Here is a 21,627-nt window from a genome sequence, read left to right on the forward strand (position 1 = left end):
ACCCACAAGAAATAAACAATACCTTCAGAGAATTCTACAAAAAACTTTACTCTTCACAAATTGATCCTTCACAATCTGAAATAGAGAGCTTTCTGAGCACAGTCAACCTCCCAAAATTAAAAGAAGAACAGATCCAAGGTCTAGAAGCTTCCATCTCAGTAGAAGAACTGCAGGAAGCTCTCCAGCACATGCCTGATGGTAAAGCTCCAGGACCTGATGGATACCCCACTGAATTTTACAAAGAATTATGGTCTTTACTCTCACCTATTTTTTTCAGAATAATTGAGGAAATTAAAGAATCTTCAACTCTCCCCCAACATATGAACTGTGCAAATATCAGTCTTCTTCTAAAACCGGATAAAGATCCCACACTACCATCTAGCTATCGGCCGATATCACTAATCAATGTAGATCTTAAAATAATTAGTAAAACATTAGCAAGCAGACTGGAAAAAATCACACCCCACATCATACACCCAGATCAAACTGGGTTTATTAAAGGACGACACTCCACTAATAATACACGTAGATTAATTAATCTTATAGACCACTGCCACCACAATAAACAAAAAGCCATTATCACCTCCTTAGATGCAGAAAAAGCCTTTGATAGGGTAAATTGGAAATTTCTACTTGCTACACTACGGAAATTTGGATTTAGAGAATATTACCTTTCCTGGATAAAAATACTGTATACCTCACCCAGTGCCTGTGTTAAAACCAATGACCAAATGTCCTCAAGGTTCAATCTTGAGAGAGGCACCCGACAGGGGTGTCCACTCTCACCATCTCTCTTTGCAATTTTCATCGAACCACTAGCAGCAGCCATCAGACAGAATAATAACATAAAAGGAATACGAACAGCAAATATAACACATAAAATATGTCTCTATGCGGATGATGTGCTAATTTTCCTGCAAAACGCACAGACCTCTCTTCCAGAAACAATAGGGTTGATAGACAGATTCTCCTCAATCTCAGAATATTCTATAAATTGGAACAAATCAGTAGTCTTGCCTATCAACTCTACATTTCAGCAGACACCTAACACCCTACTAAAACCAGGGAACATCAAATATCTCGGCATTAACGTCTCAGCCAAACTCTCAGACTTGGTACACTTAAACTACACCCCCCTTATTAAAGCAATAGAGGAGGACCTCACTCGATGGAGGACACTCCCAATTTCACTTATGGGGAGAGTAGCAACAATCAAAATGATGATCTTGCCTAAAATTAACTACATCTTCTCAATGATCCCAGCAAAACCACCAAAAACCTGGTTTAACACTCTTGATTCTCATGTCTCAAAATTCTTATGGAAAAATAAACCATCACGTATAAGTTTAAAAACACTCCAGAACACCAAGGACCAAGGTGGTTTAGAACTCCCAAATTTTTATAATTATTATCTGGCCAATAAACTACTTTATGTTGTAAAATGGATCAATCAGAAACCCCTAGATGAAGGCTGGCTAGACGTTGAAAAAACATTCTGTGAAGATCTCCAAGTCAGAGATCTTCCCTTCTTCAGTCCTGACATCAAAAAGCACAGCTGCTTCAAAAGCATCAATATAAACACGTCGCTGACAGCTTGGTGGGAATTTCTTAAAATAAATGGATCTACACTCATTCCCTGCAAACTCACACCCATCTGGAACAATCCCGACATCCTGCAAAGAAAAAAACCAATAAACTTCCCAAGATGGCAAAATAAAGGAATAAGACACTTAGAACAACTTATCTCCAATAACTCTTTTATTCCATTTAATGAACTAATAGAAACATATGGTATCAGTCAAAACAACTATCTGGAATATCTTCAGCTTAAGTCAATAATACAAACTAAGTTCAAACTAGAACAGATTAACTTGAACTTACCTCAGACAGTGACAAACCTCCTGAAGATCTCAGCACCTAAACCTCTTTCTAAAATTATCTCAATCCTGTCAGGTTCAAATATCTCAATATCCCTTCCCACGTTCAAATGGGAAGAAGATCTCAACATCAACAGAGACCCAACGTTTTGGTCAGAAATCTGTACAAATACATTCAAAATGAGCAAAAACCCCAATATACAGCTCATACAATACAAGATCCTTCACAGAGTTCATTACACAGGACAAAGGATGTTCAAGATGGGGCTCACTCCCACTAACATATGTTCAAACTGCACAGGTGATCTCCCAGATACTTATCTACACGCACTTTGGCTGTGTACGCCAGTCCAAACCTTCTGGCAAAAGATTTGTGAAGATTTATCGTTATGCCTGGGCCACCCTATTCCAGTCTCACCTTCACTTTGCTTGTTAGGAGATCTCACAGAAATTAAAAGAGAAAAAAATGAGTCCTGCATGCTCCTGGTTTACCTAAGCGTCGCAAAAAAGGCGATCCTCATGAACTGGAAATCCAAAAGTAATTTGAATATAAAGTTATTTAAAAACTTACTTCTAGACCACATCACATTGGAGAGAATGTCTGCTTGTAGGAAAAATCATTTGACAGAATTTGAGTCCACATGGTCCCCAATAATTAAATACACCATGTAGCCCTGTGGGGGGGGGTAGTGGCTCCACCCCGGGGCTCTGGGGACCGTCCGTGGCTGGGGCGTCGTGGCTTTGGTGGTTGGTGGCTCTGTGGGCTCGGGGGTGTCCTGGCATCTATGCTGGGGGGTTACGGCCTGGCCTGGGGAGTCCTGGGCGGGGATGTGGGGGGGGCTCTGCTCTGGGCCGGGGTCGGGCCCGCTGGGGCGGGATGGGGGGGCTGGGCGTCGGGCCCCGGCTGGGCTGTCGACTGGGGGGAGGTTGGGGGCGGGTTGTCCGGGCCCTGGGGGTGCGGGGCCTCCCCCTTCCCGGTGGGGGTGCCCGCTGCGGCGCTGGGGGTGGGTCCTCCCTCTGGCCCCCTCCCCCGGTGGGGCGGGTTGGCCCCTGCTGCCGCGCTCCGGGTCTGCCTCATTCCCGGATTGGGGGGAGCGGGGTACGGGGGGGGCTCCGGGTTCTGGATGGACGGTTAACTGAGAGTGACCTCCAGGGCCTGATAGGGGTGTGCGTGTGCGTGTGAGTTGGGGTGTGTGAGTTGGGGTGTGTGGGTTGGGGTGTGTGGGTTGGGGTGTGGGGCTGTGTGGAGTGGGCGAATGAGGGGGGGTGCCCTGGCCACTGGCCTCCGGCTGGGCTCGCACTGGGCCCTGCGGGTCTCGGACTCTGCTGTCTGGCCGTTGGGTGGGGTGGGGGCTCCCTGCCCGGGTCCCCTTGCGGCGCCTTGTTTGGGGGGGTGTGGCCCCCCTGGTCCTAGGCCGGCCGCTCGGGGGGTGGGGTGGGGCAGCGCGGGGGGTCCAGCTGGGCCAAGGTCCTAGCGACGGGGGGACCCCCTCCCTCAGAACCCTCCCTGCCTTACCTCACCTTATATTACCCCACAATAGGGAACAGTGGGGCGGTGCCTAGGTGGGGGGTCCAGGCTACTTAATTGCGGTCTGGGTCCTCCCCCGACTTTGCACCACCCACAATTTTAACCACACTTAGTCATGCAGGGTCTTGAGGGGGTAAGCCGCTTTCGGGGTTCTGCCGCTTGTCAGCGGTAGAACGCCCGGGCCCCGCTACCCCCCAATTTTAAACCGCACCATAGACACACACATCGCATCCACCTTTTCAAAACACAAAAACACACCCTTACATACATCCAACACACATATAGGGCAGGGGAAGGGCGGGAGACGTGGCTCCCCCCAGCACCTCCCGCTGGGGTCCCGCCCCGGCCCGGGGTGAGTGCGGCTGGAGTACGGGGGGCGCGCTCCCTCGGGCGCGGCGCTTGTGGGGGGGCTGGGGTGCGGTGCTCCTTCTCCACTTGCTGTTGGATTGGTGGAGGTTGGGATACCGCGGTGGCCGGGAGGGGGCCCGGCCGGCGGCCTGAGGGTGCGAGAGTCATCACTCCCCCCCCCGTTCCGTGTGTGTGTGTGTGTGTGTGTGTGTGTGTGTGTGTGTGTGTGTGTGTGTGTGTGTGTGTGTGTGTGGGTGTGTGTGGGTGTGTGGGTGTGTGTGTGTGTGTGTGTGTGCGGGGTGGGTCATGGGTTGGGTTTCCCAATCAAGACCCGGGGGGAGGGGTTATGGGGCGGGTGGATTATGAGGCTCCTGGGGGTGTAGAGTTGACTGTTCTCCGACCGGGGCCTGCGCCGGGCTTCGCTTTCCTGGGTCTGGGGGCGGGGCTGGTCCGGGGCGCGGCGGCTGGGGCCGTCTCTGCCTTACCGGGTTGGGGGGGGCGGTGGGTGGGCCTGTTCCCGGGGGTGCGGTGGGACTCGCCGCCGGGGTTGGGGGGGCTCTCGGCCCGCTCGGCCCGGGGGCCCTGCTCCGGCCTTTTCTCGGCTTGGCGGCTTGGGTCGGGGCCTGGGGCCCTGTGCCCTTTGTCCTTCTCTTGTGGGCCCCTCTTGCCTGGGGGGGATTCCTCTCTGCATTCTCCGTCGGGTGCTTTTTGGGCGGGGGCGGGGCTCTCTGGGGTGGTTCGCTGGGGTCTCCCCGGGCCTGGGGGGCTTCTGTCTGCCGGGGTGGCGGTGTCCGGGCGCGGTGGCCTCGGACCCCGGGGTGTCACCACGGGTCCCCCCACAACAGTTCCGGCCACACCCAGTGGACAAGCCACACACACTCACATACACGCACACACACACACACACACTTTCACTCCTCACGAAAGGTGCTTCTGAAGTTGCTTGTTGTCTGTCATCATTTGCTCAAACTTTAAAAATCATGTTCCTCTTTTGTTGTTGCCTCTTTGTTATTTCATGTTCCTGCTTCACGTTACTGTCTAGATAGAGCTGCTCAGGCTGGTTAAATCTAGGAAATCATCTTACTGTCTAGATAGAGCTGCTCAGGCTGGTTCAATCTAATAACAGTTGGAAAGTATTTGGATGAGTGTGATTATTGCAAATAATATATGTAGCACAACAAGGACATTGTATGTTATCCCCTTCCCCCCACCCCCCTCCCCCCACCCCCCTCCCCCCTCCCCCCTCGACTTTCTTCTCTCTCTTCTCTTCTCTCTCTCTTTGTGCGTTCCCCCCCGGTCGTGTACGGCAGCCATGCCAGCTTCTGACGGAGAAGGCAACAGGAGGAGACTCCAGGTCTCTCCCTGTTGCAAGACCAAAAACTGTTCTGACTCCGAAGGCTCTCAATCACATCATATTGTTGGCCCAAGCTGCCGAACAGGACAAGGGCAAAATAAAAAAAAAAAAAAAAAAAAAAAAAAAAAAAAAAAAAAAAAAAGAATCTTAATCTCAAGCGATTAAGAGTCACTGCATTCTTCACCAGAAGGTCTCATTAATATTGGCATGTGCCACTACTTTACGAGTTTGGTCAACTTGAGATAAAGTTGGGTTCTGTGTGGCCCCAGAACTAAAATGTATTTTGGTTTAAAGTTTCCTCGATGTTCGACTTTTTTTATCTAATTTTAATTCGACAGGTGCACTCTTCATTTTGTGCAATGTATTTAATAAGAGCTCAGTTTACATCATGTTGATTGGACTGGCAGGTTTGTTTTCACCTCACCCGAGCTGGGGCCCAAAGCTGGCAGTGGCTGGTTGGCAGTATCTGGCACAGATGCCACAGTTAAAGGGCACCGAGTGTGTGCCTGCTGCTACTCAACAAATCTGCCTGTCAAAGTCTGCTCTGGCAAGGCCGGTTGGCGAACTGAGAAGTCATTAAACAGGAAAACTACAAGCAAGAGAGCAGGAAAACAGAAAAAAGGGACCGCGAGCTCTTCAGAGTAAAGAACTGGGGGGGAAATAAGACACACAAAACTGTAAAAGAGAAAACCTTTAAAGGGTAGATAGGCACAGAGGCTAATTAAAAGGAAGAACATGAGAGGGACAAGGCTGCCGCGCCATGTAACAGGTCTTCCAGACCCACAGGAAAAAACACTCCGCTTCCTCCATTTCCTGAGCAAAGCAACAACACTATTGTCGCAGCATTTAAATCAGTTTGGTGCTACAGCACAAGAGAAAAACACAAGGAGATAAAAAAACAACATTTCATCGACATTTCTATTTTCCTCAATAGAAAAGGCAGGCCTCTCCTGGAGAGAGTGACTGAGCAGCTATAGACACCTCTCTCTTTACTGCTGTGCTTTTGTTTGGTTGGACAGGTGCACAGCTTACAGCTTGCTGTTTAAAGAAACAACCTAGATGCAAAAATAACAGCTGGTTGAGGTGCCTCTGAAAGCTGGTTGTAATGTATCAAAAAGAAATTCACAAACTATTAAAAAATATATATTTTTATGACACACTTTCAGGATCTGATCAGAAATTAGGAGAAAACAATACCACAAAATACAAGAAAAATCTACAGGTCAAGATCCAAACTATTTTAGCCACTAGGGGGAGTCGTATGTGCAAATGAAGTTCAATCTTCCAACTACACTTTTGAATAGATCCCTTGAATACTTTATTATTAATACATTGAATTGGATGTGTCATGTGTGAGATTTACCCAAAACACTCATCTCCTGTTTGAATCGACAGTGTCAGAAGGAAGAGAGTGTGTCATGTTTTTTCCTGACTGTCTGACCCAGGTCTGATCTTGGTTTCTATCCTGAGGTCTGGAGACAGCTGCAGAGGAAGCCTGCCAAAGGGAGCAGCTCTGACCCCGCGGAGCATTGGTAATGGCTGCATTAGTGATCATTCAGCTTCTATCAACAGGTCTGAAAGCCTGTTAATGCCCCACAGGAAAGTACAACATAGCTTCACTAAGTTTACATCCACTGAGACTTTGTTTGATTGTTTTTCACTGTTTTGCTTCAATTTTGAAACTATTCCAATTTTAAGTTCAAGTGGAGACCAGTAGGGAAATGATGGAAGCTTTAAGTGATGATTTGCATTTCAAAATGTATATTTATTTGTAATATATTTAAATGTAGTCACTTGTTTAACATTCTTTCCCACATTGTGGCATTCCCATGAACCCTCTCTGTATGTGTTACCTACCAAATGGATCTGAACACATTGAGAGGAACTGTACCTGCCTGAGAAAGCATTAGCATTGAGAGCTAAAGCATGAGATTCCTCCAAAGTGCATTCAAAGATAATCCAGAAGCACCTTGAAACACCCGTTTCTGTAACACTGGGATCCTTTCTTCAGAAGGAAAAACGATCATCAACATGAAATTATCTGGAAAAAAAAACTCAGCAGTAATGGTGTAAATATGTAACAGATTTCAAAACTTGACGTGACTTTCACACTCATTCAAACAGTTAACACCAACTTGTGTGTCTGGGTTTGTGAAATGCCTTCACTCTGACTTTCCCCAGTTGTCAGCTTACTTGAGAACAGTGTGGAAATGTGTGCTAGATACCTGCACCTAAATGTGAACAGGCGGTAAATCCTTATCGGTCTACAGAGAGATCATACATTTATAGGAAACATTTGTTCATCTGTCTTAAATTACTGAATCCATGTGCTTAAAGCAATATGTTCATCAATCCATTTGTGTCACGGTAACCCGAAAGATTGCCAGAACAGAGCGAACACAGAGGGACAATCACAAATACATTCAGTAAACAATTAACCGGATAAACAGTATTTTCGATCATGGAAGGAGGTTGGTGGCAAATTTCAATGATACAGGGTGGAAAATGAAACCATGCATTTGGATTTCCAGAACAGCGCTCATCACTGCTCGAACAGTGTCCATCCAATATTACTGTAGTAAGTAAGATAACTATAATATAAAAAAAAAATTTGAGGCTGAAAAACCACTAATGATTGAAGAGGGAGAGACTTTCAATTCAATTACATCCAATTTTGTGTTTGAGTCCCAGTTAAATATTTTGGATTTTTTGTTGCAGCATCATATGCAGGTTGTCAATAATTCTTTCAAAATACATTTATTTAAGTATCAAAAATGTTTGAATTCTAAAATTCTGGTACTGTGCATGATTTACAAGTATTAGATATGGAGTCAGAACTATGATATTCATGGTGGTCGTTCAAGCGCTGGCATGATAAATTTGCAAAGGCTTCATGATGACAGCCTGAAATGTCACCATATCCAGAAAAGCTGCCAACACGCCCAGCAGCCCCAGCAGTTAAAGTGGGGTCACTCATTGTCTGCATCCATAGTTTTCACCAGCGGCCCTTTTCATAAACTTGAAGGGAATTAATCAGGAGTGGCAACATAGGAGATCTTTAACGTGAGATCTGAGAGTCTGATTGCGACCTTGCAAAAGGTTACTAATGACATCTGATATGAAAGGCTGCCATTTGGATGTTCTCAGTGTAACTTTGCATTGGTCTGCAGAGAAGCAGGCAAAACTGCAAAGGTGCTGCCGGTGTCCTATTTTTGGAGAGGCTATCAGCCACCCAGTGGCATAGGTCTGAGTGACAGGACAAGTGTGGAACTGGACCCTCCCCTCGCTCATTTGGAGCAGGCATTCCTCAGTGTAAGCAGACACAGACCTCCTCCTCCCTCCCATCATATTTCTCTCTCCTTCTCCCTCTATCTCTTCTTTGGCGATGATGGTTGGTCCACCCTTTGTATGGGTGGGCACTCATAAATGTGTGCGTGTGTGTGTGAGTGTGTGTGGGTGTGTGTGTGTGTGTGTGTGCGCGTGTGTGTGTGTGTGTGTGTGTGTTCAGGTGTGAGCGTTGGCCTTGGCGCTCAGAGGGAAGTCAGCACCCGGACAGTGTGGCAGGCAAAGAGCAAGTCAGAGCTCTCGAAGGGGGCCCTGACTGCTGACCATGGGGCTGACGCACTGACGGGGCCCCCTTGCTAAAATACAAGAACCGAAGAGAAAGGGAAAGTAACCACACACCAAAAAAAGAAAAGAAGAAGAAAAAGAAGAAGAAGAAGAAAACTTGAGAAAAACCAAGAAAGCAGAACAATGGTAGCTGAGGAAGTGATAATTACATTGTCTGGTGGAGCACCATGGGGCTTTCGTCTCCAGGGAGGCGTGGAACATCAGAAGCCACTCCAGGTGGCGAAGGTAAGGCAGACCACCCTCAGGTTGGACAAAAGCCAGCATTTTGTCGCATTCAGAGGGAATGCTGGAAAGTTAAAGACTGGGTTAGATTTCTTAGCCTTACAAAGAAGAAGTGAAACATCAGCCGAGATATATTAGGTGGTGGGTAAAGGAGCTGTGAACAAAGCTGAAATGGAATATTGGCTGACGTGCAGGTTGGTTTGGGGCCTGAACATGAGTCATGGCCCTGTTTCAGAACGGTGTGCATGCAGAGGTGTACTGATGATTGATTGGGTGAACTTTAAACTTCAAGTACAGCGAGCTGGCAAAGTAAGGCTGCCAAATATCTTCTGCTGACGTCTTCCTGTCTCATCAAACATCATAAAACTGGTATAATGATAGTTACACTTGTTACAAGCATCTTAAGTTGTCTGCATTAATTAATTTCTTGGTGTATCATTGGCAGGTAGCCCTGACTTTGTGCACCTTGCACTGATTGTCCTTTGTTCTTTGTGCGCGTTGTACAAAACATTGTGGGCATTTCATAGTACTTCGAGTATTTTCTTTGTAAGAAGCTGATGGATAGTATACATGATTCACCCTTAAACACAGTCTGATGTATACAACTGAACTATATTTCAGTAAGAGTTTAAGCGGTCGTGTTTAAGCTTGAAGACAGTGATTTATTTGGAAATATTAAAATATATAAAATCAGGGTTTTTCCAATCCGTCAGGTTTTGGTCTAATAAATCAGTGATACATAAAACTGAAATTCCCCTTTTTGAGAATAAAAAACAAACAAACAGGCAATACATCAGAAATATACATCATATTGCAGAAAATATTATCTGTTCTATGTATGAAACTAAATTTTAACCTTGTCATTCCTGTATGGAGAAGCTCTTCTCATTTTACTCCGCAATAGCAAATTCTTTGTAAGGAGGAATTTGGTAGCTACATTTGGCACAACTGATCTATATTTGAGAAAGCAAAGTTTGAAATGGTATCCAAAATGAAATATATACTGGCTAATGGGATTAATTAGGATTACAGGAAGAAAAAATAGCTCCTTTGATAGTTAACAAGGTCAAGAAGGTGAAATTGAATTGACATCTTTTGGCTTCAAATTAATCATTAACTATTTGTATTCATGTCATTATGAATTGCATTGTTAAATATTTGATCCATAGCTGTTGCCCTTAGTTTTAATTAGTTTTGGACTCAAAAATAGTTGACCTATCTTGAATATACTTCTACATAGAAGAATCCTTCATCCTGATACGATTCAGTTCAGGATTTAAAAGACCTTGACACAGGTTTTTCATGCATACAATCACACTGGTGACTTATGCTTTCAATAATTGTTGACCGAGCAAAAGTATTTTTCTAGGTTGCTATTTATAGTAGAGAAGCAGCGGGTCTTGACATCAGTCAAGGTGTGTGTTTCAGCTCAGTACTAAAAAAATGACCCCATACACTACTTTTGAACTGCAATATCTAGAGAAGAATTATTTCCGATAATTCACAAAGCAATGAAATGCTGATTGTTAAAAGTCTCTGATTTCCTGTATTGTTACTGTTTGAGCTGATCCAAAAGCAGGCGAGAGAAAACGACCTTCATTCTCTTCACATCAGATTTTTAACCAAATGTCCAATTGATTTATTTGAAAACATTTTTAAACTTTCATTCACGCTTGGAAAATGACATGTGTTTGTATGTTCGTGTGTGGGCGTGTCCGCTCGTGTTTTTTTCGAAGAGGGGCGTCCACAACATTTCTTATAGGCAATCTGGGAGGTCAGTTCTAAAAAAAAATAATAATTTAAGGGACAGTTATAGCCTGTATATAGATATGTCTTAAACATGGAAGCAAACCAACAAAACACCTTTTATTACCTTATTCTAAGAGATCTTAACTGAAACATCGTTGAATTAATTAATTAATTAATTAACGAAGAAAAAAAAACACCTTTCTGTAAGAAATCTTTAGCAGGTTATTTATGATCCTCTATAGATGACTTATGCAGTATGCATACAATTTGGTCAAAGGACACAAAGTCACCTTTATGTTGCTGAACAGCTGCTTGTGTCTGACCATCCAAACCCACATGCTCCTTCACCCCTGAGAGCAGGAAGGCAGTGTTGTCAGGTCTCCTAGTGAATCGTCTGTAACAGGTGGAGCTGTATGGAGCCTCACTCAGAAGTGTGTCAGTGTTCGGTTCACTCCTGTGAGCCTGCAGACGCGTGTTTGTATGTTTATATATATGGCTTTCTGTGTATTTCTGTACAAATCCATGTGGTGTATGTGCGTGAGCACAGAAGGGTATTATAACTGTGATTTACAACCGCAAGGTGACTGACTGAATGAATAACTGTCACCCAGTGCCACAAGCATGCACAGGCCACTTTGAAAGGCTTAGCTAAATGGGGACGTGGGATTTCATTACAGGCAAGCCAGAATAGCTGGAAAGAAAACTAATTAGGACAACCAAAGCAACACTTCCTTATCTCTGCATCCTAACATACAATATTTATTTACTGGATGCCTTACCACCAGAATGCAACCAGCACTGCAGTCAGTGTCCTTTGAAAGGCAAACATTGGATTTCTGCTTTGAATTTACTGTGTTACATACTGGACATTGCTTGCACAGACCTGAGGCAATTTAGGCTGGGCAAAACGCCATGATCCTGACAGACATCAGGCGCAAATAGCAAAGCACCAAATGAAGATGGCTGCTGGCTGGCATTTTCCTGTTAAAGTGGATATGAGTGCTCCACTCAAGCTGTAATATGTGGCATATGTCTGCAGCAAGATCGAGCTGTCAGGACCAAACCTGCTTTACGTCAGTCACAATCACAAACCAGGACAAGACAGTAGCATAGCTCCGTCGGGATTTTATCTTATATTCTTTGACACGACAGAGATTGAAGACACACATCCCAGTGAAATACTATTATCGGAGTAGAGAAGAATCTGAAAGCATGTGTTCTCTTTTAGCAATGTACACTGCAGTGTACCTGTGAGTTCCTCCAGATTGCCTCCAGGAAAGGCTGCAGATCTGGTGGATAACCTGATTTTCATGCACACACAAAACCAGAAGCCTTTAAAAGAAAGAAACAAAAAAGAAATGGCAGGTAATTAGGTCTGATCTACATTAAAATGTCTTCTTACAGGTTTTTTTGACGTGCAAATGTAATATTTAATACTCTTAAAGAAAGCAAACCCGAGGTGACCTCGTCAGGAGGTCCCATTTTGGGAACCACTGGTTCCCACTAAGAAGATTCATGACACTGTGAGAAATGCTAAGCATTGGAAGAAAAACATGATTAATATAGACACGATGTTCTGGTTTTATTGTCAAATTTCAGATATAAGAGACTCCCTTAGCGTTCATTATAAATGCCTTGAGATATAAAAGACACCTCAAAACTAGTTTAGAATTTTCCAACAAAGGGTTTGAAAGTGATATCATCTGTCTGGGTTTTCAATTTTGCCCTCCTGTTCTTGTGCAGGTACGTAAACGCAGCAAGGCATGCAGGGCCGGACTGCAGGAGGCTGATGAGCTGGTGTCCATCAACGACCAACCATGTGGAACGCTTTCCCACGCCCAAGCCATGAACCTTATTGACAGCTCCCCTGGAATATTACACATCCGGGTCAAAAGGTCTGAGGAAGAAAAGGCTTACACTCCTACTAGTCGGGCAGCACCACTGACCCAATGTGATGAATCAAGAGAAAAAAAAATACAAATAAAAAACAAGTCTAAGACTTGACACAAGTCAACAAACTAAAAACATTAGCACAATACATGTGTCTGCTGCTACTGCGGGGGACAGATTCAGATTCTTCAGGTTCCGATTTAACAAATTAAACTATAATACCTGATCTAATGTCACTCATTTTGCTTTACAATTACCTTGATGTTTTTACTTTTTTTTTTACAGAGCGCCTGCTGGTTTTCAGTCTGTGGTGCTTATGACTCGAGCCCCATCTCCACGTATAGATAAAGAATACCAAGCCACTCTTCAAGCTATGTCACCAACCCACCCTCATCATGCACCTGTCCGTGAGGTGCACCGCAGCCGGTCCTCCCTGACTAGTGGTCTGACTTCTCCTCCTGGCAGTGAGGCTTACTATGGTGAGACTGACAGTGATGCAGACGTTGCGGGTTATGAGAGGCAGCGCAGACAGAAACGCCGCAGCCCCAGTAACTCCAATCCTGCGAAACCAACAGGGCGAACCTCTCCCGAGGGTGGCGAGACATCAGAGATGAGTGGTTATGACAGTGCTCCTGATGCAAACGTTAACCCCCGTTTGTTGGAAGGACGAGGGGGAAATGGAAATGGTGGAGGGGGGCTTCCAGGTGTGGCAAGAAGGGAAGTGATATACCAACCACCAGGTCCAGGAATGTGGTCTTCCCAGACATCCACTGAGACTTCCTCCATCATCTCCTCAGCAGATGACCAGGGTCCACGAGATGGAGGGCAGGAAGAGGATAGTGGCTTTTTAGAGCTCGCTAATGTGCCTCTGGTCTCCCCTGAGAGGGCAAAGGAAGCTCTGATGCTGAGCTCCCGCAGCCAGCTTGTGCCCATGGTGGGTCCTGTAAATAATCCTATTGACGAGGAGCTCATAACAACATACATGGAAAAGGCCAAGCAAGCCAGTAAGTACAGCTAAAGACCACTCACATGGACATGTTTTTTGACACTGATAATGCCTGTTCACTATTGTGTTTTTGTTGCATTCTTATGGGCCTTTTGTTTTTTTTTTTGTTTTTTTGTTTGAATAATTATCAGCTAGTCTTCTCTATTACTGGAGAAAAGGTTCAAATAATAAAAGTATATGTTTATATGATGACGTGAAACATAATATTTGCAGATCATCCAATTGTAAATTCAAGGTTCAACATGTTGTACACCAATACAGCAAGGCTAGTTTTGAATGTTTTGCGTAGGTGTGTGTCAACTTCACTCAAGCCTGTAAAACAGGCCTGTGTGGTTTACTATATTTACATCCAGTAATACATGTATAACCCCTGTGATCAATCTGTGTGCACAGAAAAGCATGTGCAGCTGTTTTTAGGTATCAAATGGCAAAGCGGGGATGGTCCCATTTTCCCTTCGCCTCTCTCTATCTTTCTTTCTTTGAGAAATTTCTTTGAGAACCTATCAACAAGTCGATATTTATTCATTACTTTTGATGCTAAGAGGAGTCACAAACAAAAGAATGGAATACAAAATGTCGATTTTGACCCAAAGTCAAAGATTTGTGGAACAATATAAATCTTTAGAATAATTTGATACAAATCACAATGAAAGCTTTGCCTTGTTTAAACTTTGAAAAGAGTTAAGAAAAAAATACAAACCAATGACAGAACAACAGTGAGTAAGCAGAGATAGTGACCAAGCAATCTCTAGGACAACTTGCCGTCCTGTTCATCGTCTGCAAAAAGCTCAGGACAAAAACAACAGTCATCTGGCTGTTTAAAAACTACCCCTGTAAATACCCTCTACCATTAGAGTGCAGAGACATTCTCGTGTCCTACTTAGGGACGGTGTCCAAGACAAATTAAGAACTCCCTTCAATGGAAGTTCTCATTGGTGTAACAGAATTGGGTTGCCAATGATAATCTGCTTAATACTATAGCAAGTTAAAGGATATGTTGTGGCTGCCCTTTGAAGTTCTCCTTCCAGTCACCTAGAACATGCAACTTTCCACTAGCTTGCAGTTTTTCCACTTAAGTTAGATGTCAGATGTACATAAGCTTAATAACGTGCAAATTTATCCTTCACCCCAACTAATGTGAGAAGCTAAAGGCTTGCCTGGAATTTCCCCGGAAGTGCTTCTGTGGCAAGTTAAGAGATGGAGGCCTGCCACTGGCAGGCAGAACAGGTTTAGCAGCTCATGTCAGAAACATTTCTAGGTTTTATAGGTCAAATCTTTTAAATCAAAAATCTCTCTTGTGTTACAGTTAAGTGCAGCAGTTCCTAATAGCTATGACTTTCATGCTCTGCAGAACTGAATCGGGGAGACACACTTCAGGACAAGCATGTAAAAGAAGCCAAAAGCAAGTGTCGAACAATCGCATCACTTCTGACAGATTCTCCCAACCCTCACTCCAAGGGGGTGCTGATGTTCAAGAAGAGAAGACAACGTTCCAAGAAGTACACCCTCACTAGTTTTGGAAGTGTTGATGAAGACACGTGTCATGATTCTCAAGAGGAAGATGGTGTATTTCCTGGCAGTGAATCTGAGTTTGATGAGGATGGCTTTTCAGCAGCTCCAGACCCAACTTGGGACAGTGACTACCTGGATATGCTGGAGAAGAGGGCGACTGCAGGCACTGAAGGACGAGGAGATGGAGTAGAGGATGCTCCAAGTCCAGGTTTGAGTAACACTACAGGTAAGGGTGCCCAGCTGTTTGAGCAGCAGAGAAAGAGGGTTGCTGAGCATGCCAAGAAGGTAGAGGCAGCCCAACCTCGAGCCCCTCCACAATCTCAGGAACAGCCCCAGATGTATCAGTTGCATCCAGAAGTACAAACTCAAATGCAACCGAACCTTCAGCCTCATCTGATGACACCACCATCCTCACAACCAATGCTATCTTCAGCTCCAGGTCCAGCCCATGGAGTGCCTAACGGGGATCCATCACACTCTGCCATTAGCTCAATCAGTATGGTGATGTCTCCCCCACATGTTGCGCCTAAACCAGCCACTGCCTCAGTGACTGTTGTACCCAGTCCTGTAATGCCAGGTGAAACACCATTACCAGAACTACCAGCAAGTAGCGTTCTCAACAGGACGGCACGTCCTTTTACCCCTGGTTTCATCAGCATTCGAGCTGCAACTGCCCCAGTAACTTTCAGACCATCAGTCACAAAGACACCCCAGCGTCCTGTCTCATCTGCTATTCTATCACCACCATTCTCCACTGCCTCTGAACTTAATATAAATCCTTCAGCAGTAACTTCCCACGGACCTCCCCCAGTGTATTCCCCACAATTCGCTGTACCTGTTAGCTCCTTTGCTCCAACACCAGAAGTCTACCCTCCAGCCTTTTCCAGCTCAGCTGTAACAATGCAGCCATCGCCACCAGTATTCACTCCTCATCAAGCTCCATTTGCCACTGTGATCCAACCATCTCCATCTTCAACACAACCAATCCCACCAGCACCAATGGTATATGCCCCTGTTCCTCCCAAAGTCCAAATACCCAGCTCAATTGATCAAGGAGCCTCAGTACCTTCACTTCAAGGCCCATTTCCACAGCCACCTCCACCACAATTATCCACAGCACCAATATCTCCAGTGTCTGTGGTTTCCCAGCTCGAAAATGTAGCCCCAACCCCTGTTCCAGGTCTCGGAGGGCGCACAGGAATTCTGCTCGAGTCTAAACGGCGTGCCGGAAAACCCAAACCTATGTTTAATGTGCCAGAGGTTAAAAAGAACTCCCCCAACCCTGATCTCTTGAATATGGTGCAGAACTTGGATGACAGGTCTGTTAGATATAAACAGGGCCAATCCGATGAGCCTCACTACGATGGAGGGGATGAAGAGTCTTTTGAGGCCGGAACAGGGAGAATGCCTCCCCCAGTGGCGCCCAAGCCTCGAGTCATCCATGAAGTACCACAAATTATTCAAGCAGGGGGAAAGGGCGCACAATTGTTTGCTAAAAGGCAAAGTCGCATGGGTATGTATGTGGTGGACACCCCACCTCAGACCCCTTACCAACAGGAAGTGGCATCGCATAATACAGTTCAATTCCTTGACTCTGCCCAAAGTTCTACCCTTCCATCTCAGTGGAAATACTCCCCAAATGTCCGTGCACCTCCACCCATTGGGTACAATCCACTTTTGGCCCCATCAATTCCTATTGGGCCTCAGAAGGATACACGCAAGCCAGATAGCCGAGGCAGAGGAGTCTCCCAAAGAGAGGGGATTAAGGCTCTGGATTTCATGAGAAGGCAGCCTTATCAGCTCAACTCTGCCATGTTCAGTTATGGAGGCAGTGCTGCTAATCTGTCTGCCATGCCTTCCTATCAGGCCCAGCAGGGTAACTATGCTATGGTTGGTAGCTCATTAACCTCACCTCGACAGATCCCCGTCAAAACAGCTCGTGTCTATGAGATCAAGCGATTCTCCACACCCACACCCATGTCAGCTCCCACTCTGACTCCTAAAGTCATTGCACCTCGATCAGCAACAACCCTGGGAGAGCGTTTGTCTCATTCTGGCATGATATCTCCACCTCCTGCTCAAGTCCACTTTTTGCCACCAGCAGCAACCCCAATCTCACCTCCCTCTCAACTAACAGGACTGCCAAGCCTCCCAAGGTTCGCTGCAGCCCCTATTCCAAACCTTGTGCCACCATCAGTCCCTACACCCTATACTCCAGGATCATACACTGGTGGACTCCTGACAGCCAAGCAGTTCCAGAGTGCTCCTGAGCTCAGTATCAGGGCCTCCTTGCCTCCACTTAAATCAAACCCCATTCAGGCACCCAAACCACATTTCGTTGCCACCAAAGGAGGCGTTCAACCCCACGTCTGGAGGCCAGGGGCAATGTGAACAGCAGCTGAAGAGCGTTATTAACCCATATAAACATCTTCATGCTTATGGACTGAAACGCAATCAGAGAATACTTTGGACAATTCAAGCAGCAGCTTTCAGAATTCTCTGTATGTCTCTTGTTACAACTTCAAGCATTTTGGCCATGCCATCACATCATCAAACTATACTGGTTATAAATTGAAGTAACGCGAAATGATAAAGGGCTTACATATACAATTAAAACTCTGAAACTTGTCAAGTTCTTTTAATATGTTAGAACCTGAATTCAAGGAAATGGGTTGAAATACATACGTACATTTTGTTTATAGTGCTTATGACATTTATTCTGCTGCTAACAAAGTGACAATAATAACAATAAGGTCTATTACCATATACTGTAAGCTGTGTAGTCCACTGTACGCCTGTCCTGGAGGAGGTTTGTGTAAGGCTCATGAAGATCTCTTCTACTATTTTAGCAGAAAAACAATCAAAACAGAGCCTGTACTGAATTATTCTTTGAAACTTGAAATACCTGAAAAATTAATCAGCTGCAGGTCTGTGAACAGGTTTGAACCACTGACGATTTAGGTTGTGTCATGTTGACAAGGGGAGGTGTTTGTTTTGTCTTTGAATGTATAATTCTCACGAAACTGTCCTACTGAAAGATCTGCACAAAGGTTGTTTTTTTTTCTTTTTTTTTTTTTTAAATGTATACTCTCTGTTGCATTTTCAAGGAAGAAACGTGATAGCTTAGTTCAAGGGCCTTTCTGATGCATTTGAAAACTGTAAACGTTTTTAAAGAATTCAGCTCGTCAATGAACTACAAGTTAAGACAAGGTATCCTCTTGCAAGGTGTTAGTGAGGTTATGCTAAATACCTCTGTGACTATAACCAGAGAGACATACACAGGTCACATTCAGCAAGTTCCCAGGCTGCCATTGAATGGACACTTGCCATTGGCTATCACGGCTTCCAATTGTTTCTAAAACTCACCCGAGGCTTTTTAGTATCAGTGTGATCTTTGCAGATAATTATGTAAATTCTTAAATTTTATTAAACAAATAACACAGTTGAAGGAATGTGCAGTTTGTTCTGTTTAACTTTCGATGAATCTGAAGGGAATCAAGGGGATGTCGATGGAGTATGGGCCACGAGCATTTTAAGTGTTCAAGGAACGGGACTGGCTGTGAAGGGGATTGTGGGTAATATGTCGGGTAGATTGTCGAAGGACGTCTCAGTTAGGTAACTGCTTGACATTTTTACAAAATGGTCAAGATCACAGGGAATAGAACTGAGATCATGCCTAAAATCCCACAGCCTTAAGTAATTAAAAGGGGCGGTCAGGAAGGTTTGATGTGAATCAAAAGAAGATGGAATGAAGTTCAGATTTGCTGGTATTTTTCCATTTATAATGGTTATCAGTAAAAAGTAAGACTACATACTTTAAATGGCTATGTATCTCAAAAGAATAGGTATTTCAGTGGAAATTAGTACAAAATGTGAAATTATTGTGTTGCTTTATTTTATTTTACACCTTCTTTTTTTTTTTTTTTTTTTATATTATTTCTTCTAAAAAGCTTATTTTTTTCTGTTTTCATATCTATATGGCTCCAAAGGATTTAGCTTGTGGTTATAGTTATGTTGAGGTGTATAATATGATATATATGTTTGTGACAGTAGCTGGATTATACAATAAGTGTGAAATGTTTGTTATAATGCTGAGAAGAGGTTTATACTGACTAGCGGAGAAGACATTTTTAGAGGAATAAAATTAGACTTGAAAGCTCTCCTGTTGTCTGACATGTCTGGTTTTGTGCTGCCCCCTGTTGGCCAGAGTCTGACCCTGCTTGTTCTCGTTAAATATACATTTCTGACGTCTGTTGCTTTTTGTGTGGATTTGATTCACTATCGATTAGTTTAATATGAAATTAATGAGTCAATTAAAAGTTAATGTACAACGGAAAGGAAAACGCACAACAAAGAAAGAACAAATGTAAAAGTTAACAAATAATGTAATAAATGTTTTCTATTTCATCATCAGCAAATGTGAGAAAGTACTCAAGTTTAGGACCAAGCTGAACTTAAAGCAGGGATAATGTCACAGTGAAGCATGGTTCCGAGCCACTACTCTACCATGCTACCAACAAAGTCCACAAAATTACAAAATATACTTACACTTTCTATGATTACCAATTAAAAACTGCATCATGACTTAGGAGAAACATGCCAATTAGCACCAACAGCTGCTTTCAGCAACATTAAGACACTGACATACCTCCACAATGAAGTGTCCAGTCAACTTGAAGGAAAGAATAGGAAAAACATGTCATCTATTAAAAGCCCATCCAACACGTTTCATAATCAAAATCAACTGAATCACAGCTAAATTCAAACTCCTTTTCTTCCATTTAATTAATGACGTATGTAAACCAAAAAAGTCAGGATCAGGATGAAGACAGACGATTCGATGTTGGAGAAAGTAATCAATAGGAATTTATAAAGTTGTATAAGGTGACATACAAACGCCTAAATGCAAGTAGCCATATGTCAGTGGATGTTTTAACACCTTCAGCTCACATTGAGAATATCCCTGGTACAAGTCCCGGCTGGGGGGCTTTTCTGTGTTTTCTCTGCGTACTCCAGGAACATGAGTTTGAGGTTATTAATAAGTCCAAATAGTGTGAATGAGAGTATGATGGACTGGTGAACTGTACAGGATATACTCTGCCTTTGCCCAGAAGTGGCTTGGATGGGCTCCAGCTCCACGTGGCCATAAGTTGGATAAAGCAGGAGAGAAAATTAGATGGATGGATTCAAAGAGGACACGCTAAAAGCAATAAAATCAGCAATGATTTATAACTGAGTGACCCCCGATGCAGAGCTATCACATTGTTCCTCTGAAATCAAAGTCAAGTAATATTTGGCTAGACGCTATTGGAATAGGCAATAAAAAAGCACAACTCTTCATGTGCTAGTTAAGATTCTTCAGTTTGAAATGTCTGGTATTATCATGGTTTATCTATGGTCATCTGCAGCTGTCATAAATGTTACAATTTTGGTTTTACACAAAATACTTACGTTACCGTTACCAGTATATGTAATTTCACATTTGCTCACAATAAATTCTGTTATAAAAATACGTGATGTAAGATTTATCCTCCTTTCCTTTTTGACATTATTTGTATTTATACAACAGTTACTTTCACATAAATGATTATTGGTTTCTTTTTGAGGACAATTAATGTGCAATATGAATATATTGTTAAGAAAAATATATTATCCAGTTCATGGTTGATCACAATGAGTGAAGGTAGGTTGTATCCTGGATCAGGGGACAATCACACACAATCACATTCATATCTGTGAACACTGGAGGGTCACAAGTTGCATGTTTTTGGACAACAGGTTGAAACTGGAGTGCTTAAAAGAAAATCAAAAAAAAACCACACTCACACACACACACATGGACACACACACACGGACACACGCCCACACACACACAGGGGGCAGACATCTAAATGCCCAAGATTAAAGGATCAGACCAGACTTTTTTTCTTCTAGTTTTTTTAATATTTAATGGCTGAATTGACTCGTCTCTATTTCAGGAAAAGCTGCAAAAACTGTGACTTTGAGGCCGAGACCGGACAGGCTGCTCCAGTGTGTACCCTGCCTTTTTCTCATAGTAACCGGTGATACACTCCAACTTGTTATGCAACCAAATCTATTTAAAGCCCATGTGAAAAAAATAAATAGATGGAAAAATTGAAGTGACAGGGTAACAACTGCTTGTCGTTCACATTGAACACCTGCTTCTATACATGTTTGAACTCTGATCTCATGGCTAAGATTTACTTACTTTTCTGTTTGCAAATTATGCTGCTCGGATAGCTGCCTAGTTTGTATCTGAACCGGGATTGATGGACTTCCTCAGACAAACCATATGATTCTCCACTTCCAACAGGACACTTTCCTCTACATCGTGCTTGAAAAGGTCTTTTGGAGAAGTATTACCTTTTCAGCAAGCTAAGAGCAATGCCTGTCAAAGCAAATACGGCATTTATTTATACAGTTCCTGAGGTTTGATAGTCGTCAGACTCCAACAGAATGGCAAAACCAATAGGAGAACCATACATCATGA

The 21,627-nt window shown here is 43.8% G+C and overlaps 2 protein-coding genes across 5 annotated transcripts in view; one reads left to right on the plus strand and one right to left on the minus strand.

Annotated features, from left to right (window-relative positions):
* Positions 1 to 9,060, minus strand: part of LOC308121052 (arylsulfatase I) — a 24,506-nt gene extending 15,446 nt beyond the window's left edge. Inside the window, exon 1 of the mRNA XM_080482095.1 lies at positions 8,887 to 9,060. The gene's annotated coding sequence lies outside the window, so the exon portion shown is untranslated. The remainder of the gene's footprint in view (positions 1 to 8,886) is intronic.
* Positions 8,492 to 19,271, plus strand: synpo2la (synaptopodin 2-like a). 4 transcript variants are annotated; one of them, XM_080482093.1, is made up of 5 exons: positions 8,526 to 8,962; positions 12,452 to 12,603; positions 12,884 to 13,077; positions 13,174 to 13,602; positions 14,956 to 19,271. In XM_080482093.1, the coding sequence occupies exons 1-5, from the start codon at positions 8,861 to 8,863 to the stop codon at positions 17,505 to 17,507; spliced, it is 3,429 nt and encodes a 1,142-aa protein (XP_080338219.1). In that variant the 5' UTR covers positions 8,526 to 8,860; the 3' UTR covers positions 17,508 to 19,271. The 4 variants fall into 4 exon arrangements, with proteins under 4 accessions (XP_080338217.1, XP_080338219.1, XP_080338218.1 ...); XM_080482092.1 differs by having other exon boundaries at positions 8,640 to 8,962; positions 12,884 to 13,302; positions 13,396 to 13,602; XM_080482094.1 differs by having other exon boundaries at positions 8,640 to 8,962; positions 13,396 to 13,602.
* Positions 19,272 to 21,627: the final 2,356 nt, after the last annotated feature.

Source organism: Lipophrys pholis (assembly GCF_963383615.2).
Source record: "Lipophrys pholis genome assembly, chromosome: 15".
NCBI lineage: Eukaryota > Metazoa > Chordata > Actinopteri > Blenniiformes > Blenniidae > Lipophrys > Lipophrys pholis.

Coding starts and splice junctions, on each gene's coding strand:
- synpo2la (XM_080482091.1), top strand. CDS start 8,861: ATGGTAGCTGAGGAAGTGATAATTACATTGTCTGGTGGAGCACCATGG. Junction 8,963..12,451: donor AGCCACTCCAGGTGGCGAAG/GTAAGGCAGACC, acceptor GTTCTTGTGCAG/GTACGTAAACGCAGCAAGGC. Junction 12,604..12,883: donor TTACACATCCGGGTCAAAAG/GTCTGAGGAAGA, acceptor TTTTTTTTACAG/AGCGCCTGCTGGTTTTCAGT.